Raw genomic sequence first — 7,045 nt, forward strand, 5'->3', positions numbered from 1 at the left:
GGGAGTCAGAGAGAAGTGTCGTGGCTTTGGAGACCACGTGCAGGTTGTCAGGTTAATGGCCGTCCAGCTGTTACATTCTCTTCCTTCTGCGCAGGTCTCCGGCCGTTCATTCCCGAGAAGGACAACCAGCATTTTGAGAACTTCCTGGAAACCATCGGCGTGAAGGACGGACGGGGGATAATCACAGACAGCTTTGGGAGGTACAGACGGACTATGAGCACCGCCTCGAACTCCACCACAAACGGCAACGGCGCAGCTGAGAGCTCGGACGAGCAGTCGGCGCCATCGGAAGGAGACGAATGGGATCGAATGATTTCTGACATAAGTAATGACATCGAGGCTCTCGGGTGTAGCCTGGACCAAGACCTGCCACCAGGACCCGCTAACTATTCATGACTCCTGGAGGTGTTAGAGAGCGAGTCTGTGGCGTCTCCTCACCAGCAGTTACTGGCTCAGCGGCAAAGGTAGCCTCCGAGGGCGAGTACTTCCATGCCTTTATGGAGGCGCTGATGCGGAATCTGCTACCGCCAACAGCGAGCCGCATTCACATCGTTTTTACATTAACCCCATGGGCATTTCATTGGGATTCGTCACCATAACATTACCTTAAGTTATCCGAGAGAGAGCGATGATGGTGCCCAAGTTTTGTTGGGCCTTTAAAGTGTACATGAGAGACGGGAGAACTTTTATATCCTAAAGTGCATTTGTTACAACTCCTATGCGAGACCCCTCTTTGCGCCTCGGGCCGGAGGGGGTTTATACCATGAAGTGACCGTTTTCTACTTTGCACATGGACGCTATCCATTGTTACACTCGAGACTTCTATATAATATTTGGGTGAAGAGAAGTTTACCACAATGTGAATCTGTGAAATGCGCAGGCCGGCTCGCCGCTGGCGTTTGAAGGAATGAGCGCGGAGTTTATGTTCCATGTTGATGATTGGTGTGCGCTTGTGTTTTATTTCCCCCTCAATGTGTGCTATTGTATATTTTATACTCACCAGTGTTTGCAAGTCCCGGGACCCTGCGTTTACAAGGACAGGGTTGCCGGGCAAGGAGCGTATTGCTGGAGGGAGAGGAGGGTGCCCCGTGGTAGGGCAGTTACACAAGCTGGATCTCAGGCTTGTAACCCTGGGTACACGTTGTATTTATATTGTTTTGTTACACGGTTTATACAATGTCTATGCTGTTTACAAGGATTGGCCAATCTTGCTGCTTGTATGTTACAGCGCTGCGTGGATCCCAGTTCCACCATTTGTCTTAGTAATGACGTTACTGCCCCAGTGCCAAAGCTTGTCGCGTCACGCGTCACGTCACAGCGCAGCGGCTGCTTCAGGGTTTGGTAGGTTGGGTAAAGTCTGCATAAAACAACAATATGTATTTTTGGGGTTTTTTTTCGCTTCCTTCCTACAGATTAATGAATATTGAGGAATTTAGGTCCATTTATGGGTTTCTGCGCACAAAGCTATTTACCGCGTGTGCTGTGTTTATTGGTTTTTATCATAATGATACTTCCCCCTCCAGTCAGCTACCTACATTTGTGATCCGCCTGTCATGGCGGAAAGAGAGATGAGAGACCGGTGTGACTGCAATGGGACAGTGATTACAATCACCTGTGCTGTAATGGTAGTCCCCCCTCCCCAGCGTCTCTCCGCCATGACCGGTGACCAGTAAGTAAGTCAGACAGCTCACAGAATCGTGTCTAATGAGCACCTGAGAACGTGGGCATGCCTCCGCACCCAAAAAAGCCCCCCTCCCCACCCCAGAAAACCGTAGGATCACAATACTATCCTCAGTAAATGTAATCTGTTTGGAGGGTTTTCATGAAGTATGTTCCTGGCTGTAGCTCGTGAACATTTCTGCTGATGCTGCGTTTGGACCTCAGATTGGGGGGGTGTCTCAGTCCCTCAATAATTACAGACTAATAAAAGGTGAATATCCAGTCGTTTCCCGTTTCTGGCGTCAGGGACAGAACACTGCTGACATTTTAATACTTATATTTTTTATTTATAAGTAACCTTGGATGGGAATCCCCTTCAATGTTGTCCTCCCCACAGAGCAGGGGACAGCGCCAGCCAGCGAGTCCCCTGATCCCTCACACGCTGCTCTGTTACATATAGAAGCCGGAGGTTGTCGCAGACGTCCTGGTGACTTCTGATGCCATAATAATATACAGGATGGGGGGGAATGATTCCATCTAATACACAAGTTCTCCTCATAAACACAGAACTCACTGTTTATATACATTATCTACATACGTTCATATTAATTTCACGCGTGCATTCTGCTCGTGTGTGACACAGATTGCTCCGGATGTAGATATGACGGACTATCGTTACAGTGATCCGATTGCTCAGATACTGACATACTTAATGTGTTATGACCGCGTGAGACGTTTTATATGAAAGCATTATAGACCAGCAAAGGGGCGATAACTGTAATATTATTGCGTCTCACGCTTTTCACTCTGCGTATACACCAGCAAATCCCCAGACTAAAACCTGTCCTCGCCCTTCTCAGTCCCTTTCACATTATGTTAAATCATATTAAATGCCAGGCTGCGATTGGCTGAAACCAGTCACCTGGTACATCATTTATTTTCTATTATTCAGCATGTTGACTCCACATCTCACCATATAGCTCTGTATTACAGGTGTTAATTGCACCCACTTCCCACGGTGACGCTCAGGTATTCTTGTCATTGCTTTGGAGCAGATCATTTGCTAGGTCTTATTAACCACCTCCGTATACCGTATGCTATACAGATGCCAGTTCCTTTGTTAGCAGGTGAAATAACTTTCATGGGTGGCCGAGAATCCCTGGTGGTGTCATTATGTGGAAGAGATATAAATGGATATACAGATTTAGCAGTTATTAAGGTTTTTCCACAGAGTCGCTTAGACCTGGGACATTTCGTTCATTCCGCATCCAGAACCGGAACCTCCGTCAGTCTGTCTGGATCTAACCATCGATGTTTAGCTGCTATACGCAATGGTAACTATTCCCTGGGCAGCAGAAGTCCTAGATGCTGACGTATAGGTGAAACATCACCCGCGGGTGGATAGATGTACTAATCGTGTCCTAGTTTCCTCGCTCTGTAGTATTTATCATATGTTAATCCACACCTGAATGATCTCAGGTGAGTCTGTGACGTGGATTAGCAGAGCTGGCGTTACCAGCGTGGGAACGGACGCAGTCTGGGTTACCTGCGCACTCTCCGCGATCATCAGCGTTTATTTCCTTTTGAGGTCAGAGTAGAATCCCTGGCAGCCAACATTGATTAGGCCAATTTCTGTAGGTTTAGAAGTTTGTTATTTTACTGCTGGATACTGCGGTGTGATGGGACCAGGCTGAGGAGCTGCTCTGTTATTACTGCTGGATACTGCGGTGTGATGGGACCAGACTCAGGTGCTGTTATTACTGCTGGATACTGCGGTGTGATGGGACCAGGCTGAGGTGCTGTTATTACTGCTGGATACTGCGGTGTGATGGGACCAGACTGAGGTGCTGTTATTACTGCTGGATACTGCGGTGTGATGGGACCAGGCTGAGGTGCTGTTATTACTGCTGGATACTGCGGTGTGATGGGACCAGGCTGAGGAGCTGTTATTACTGCTGGATACTGCGGTGTGATGGGACCAGGCTGAGGTGCTGTTATTACTGCTGGATACTGCGGTGTGATGGGACCAGGCTGAGGTGCTGTTATTACTGCTGGATACTGCGGTGTGATGGGACCAGGCTGAGGTGCTGTTATTACTGCTGGATACTGCGGTGTGATGGGACCAGGCTGAGGTGCTGTTATTACTGCTGGATACTGCGGTGTGATGGGACCAGGCTGAGGTGCTGTTATTACTGCTGGATACTGCGGTGTGATGGGACCAGACTGAGGTGCTGTTATTACTGCTGGATACTGCGGTGTGATGGGACCAGGCTGAGGTGCTGTTATTACTGCTGGATACTGCGGTGTGATGGGACCAGACTGAGGTGCTGTTATTACTGCTGGATACTGCGGTGTGATGGGACCAGGCTGAGGTGCTGTTATTACTGCTGGATACTGCGGTGTGAGGGACCAGACTGAGGTGCTGTTATTACTGCTGGATACTGCGGTGTGATGGGACCAGGCTGAGGTGATGTTATTACTGCTGGATACTGCTGTGTGATGGGACCAGGCTGAGGTGATGTTATTACTGCTGGATACTGCGGTGTGATGGGACCAGACTGAGGTGCTGTTATTACTGCTGGATACTGCGGTGTGATGGGACCAGGCTGAGGAGCTGCTCTGTTATTACTGCTGGATACTGCGGTGTGATGGGACCAGGCTGAGGTGCTGTTATTACTGCTGGATACTGCGGTGTGATGGGACCAGGCTGAGGTGCTGTTATTACTGCTGGATACTGCGGTGTGATGGGACCAGACTGAGGTGCTGTTATTACTGCTGGATACTGCGGTGTGATAGGACCAGGCTGAGGTGCTGTTATTACTGCTGGATACTGCGGTGTGATGGGACCAGGCTGAGGAGCTGCTCTGTTATTTCTGCTGGATACTGCGGTGTGATGGGACCAGGCTGAGGTGATGTTATTACTGCTGGATACTGCGGTGTGATGGGACCAGGCTGAGGAGCTGCTCTGTTATTACTGCTGGATACTGCAGTGTGATGGGACCAGGCTGAGGTGATGTTATTACTGCTGGATACTGCGGTGTGATGGGACCAGACTGAGGTGCTGTTATTACTGCTGGATACTGCGGTGTGATGGGACCAGACTGAGGTGCTGTTATTACTGCTGGATACTGCGGTGTGATGGGACCAGGCTGAGGAGCTGCTCTGTTATTACTGCTGGATACTGCGGTGTGATGGGACCAGGCTGAGGTGCTGTTATTACTGCTGGATACTGCGGTGTGATGGGACCAGACTGAGGTGCTGTTATTACTGCTGGATACTGCGGTGTGATGGGACCAGACTGAGGTTCTGTTATTACTGCTGGTTAATGCGGTGTGATGGGACCAGGCTGAGGTGCTGTTATTACTGCTGGATACTGCGGTGTGATGGGACCAGGCTGAGGTGCTGTTATTACTGCTGGTTACTGCGGTGTGATGGGACCAGACTGAGGTGCTGTTATTACTGCTGGATACTGCGGTGTGATGGGACCAGACTGAGGTGCTGTTATTACTGCTGGATACTGCGGTGTGATGGGACCAGACTGAGGTGCTGTTATTACTGCTGGATACTGCGGTGTGATGGGACCAGACTGAGGTGCTGTTATTACTGCTGGATACTGCGGTGTGATGGGACCAGACTGAGGTGCTGTTATTACTGCTGGATACTGTGGTGTGATGGGACCAGGCTGAGGTGCTGTTATTACTGCTGGATACTGTGGTGTGATGGGACCAGGCTGAGGTGCTCTTATTACTGCTGGATACTGCGGTGAGATGGGACTAGACTGAGGTGCTGTTATTACTGCTGGATACTGCGGTGTGATGGGACCAGGCTGAGGTGCTGCTCTGTTATTACTGCTGGATACTGCGGTGAGATGGGAATAGACTGAGGTGCTGTTATTACTGCTGGATACTGTGGTGTGATGGGATCAGGCTGAGGTGCTACTCTGTTATTACTGCTGGATACTGCGGTGTGATGGGACCAGACTGAGGTGCTGCTCTGTTATTACTGCTGGATACTGCGGTGTGATGGGACCAGACTGAGGTTCTGTTATTACTGCTGGATACTGCGGTGTGATGGGACCAGGCTGAGGTGCTGTTATTACTGCTGGATACTGCGGTGTGATGGGACCAGACTGAGGTGCTGCTCTGTTATTACTGCTGGATACTGCGGTGTGATGGGACCAGGCTGAGGTGCTGTTATTACTGCTGGATACTGCAGTGTGATGGGACCAGGCTGAGGTGCTGTTATTACTGCTGGATACTGCGGTGTGATGGGACCAGGCTGAGGTGCTGCTCTGTTATTACTGCTGGATATTGCTGTGTGATGGGACCAGGCTGAGGTGCTGTTATTACTGCTGGATACTGCGGTGTGATGGGACCAGACTGAGGTGCTGTTATTACTGCTGGATACTGCGGTGTGATGAGACCAGACTGAGGTGCTGTTATTACTGCTGGTTAATGCGGTGTGATGGGACCAGGCTGAGGTGCTGTTATTACTGCTGGATACTGCTGTGTGATGGGACCAGACTGAGGTGCTGTTATTACTGCTGGATACTGTGGTGTGATGGGACCAGACTGAGGTGCTGTTATTACTGCTGGATACTGTGGTGTGATGGGACCAGGCTGAGGTGCTGTTATTACTGCTGGATACTGCGGTGTGATGGGACTAGACTGAGGTGCTGTTATTACTGCTTTATACTGTGGTGTGATGGGACCAGACTGAGGTGCTGCTCTGTTATTACTGCTGGATACTGCGGTGTGATGGGACCAGACTGAGGTGCTGCTCTGTTATTACTGCTGGATACTGCGGTGTGATGGGACCAGACTGAGGTGCTGTTATTACTGCTGGATACTGCGGTGTGATGAGACCAGACTGAGGTTCTGTTATTACTGCTGGATACTGCGGTGTGATGGGACCAGGCTGAGGTCCTGTACAGTTATTACTGCTGGATACTGCGGTGTGATGGGACCAGGCTGACGTGCTGTTATTACTGCTGGATACTGCGGTGTGATGGGACCAGACTGAGGTGCTGTTATTACTGCTGGATACTGCGGTGTGATGGGACCAGACTGAGGTGCTGTTATTACTGCTGGATACTGTGGTGTGATGGGACCAGGCTGAGGTGCTGTTATTACTGCTGGATACTGCGGTGTGATGGGACCAGGCTGAGGTGCTGTTATTACTGCTGGATACTGCGGTGTGATGGGACCAGACTGAGGTGCTGTTATTACTGCTGGATACTGTGGTGTGATGGGACCAGGCTGAGATGCTGTTATTACTGCTGGATACTGTGGTGTGATGGGACCAGGCTGAGGTGCTGTTATTACTGCTGGATACTGTGGTGTGATGGGACTAGACTGAGGTGCTGCTCTGTTATTACTGCTGGATA

At 50.0% G+C, this 7,045-nt stretch overlaps 1 protein-coding gene across 5 annotated transcripts in view; it reads left to right on the forward strand.

The window, feature by feature from the left end:
- CCM2 (CCM2 scaffold protein) overlaps nt 1-1,941 on the forward strand; it is a 52,544-nt gene extending 50,603 nt beyond the window's left edge. For all 5 annotated transcript variants that reach the window (XM_088463177.1, XM_088463176.1, XM_088463181.1 and 2 more), the window contains one exon: nt 95-1,941. In XM_088463177.1, the coding sequence (XP_088319303.1) occupies nt 95-396 (302 nt within the window). In that variant the 3' untranslated portion in view covers nt 397-1,941. The remainder of the gene's footprint in view (nt 1-94) is intronic.
- Nucleotides 1,942-7,045: the final 5,104 nt, after the last annotated feature.

This window comes from Taudactylus pleione, unplaced genomic scaffold (assembly GCF_031769625.1).
Source record: "Taudactylus pleione unplaced genomic scaffold, aTauple2 ptg001330l, whole genome shotgun sequence".
Lineage (NCBI taxonomy): Eukaryota > Metazoa > Chordata > Amphibia > Anura > Myobatrachidae > Taudactylus > Taudactylus pleione.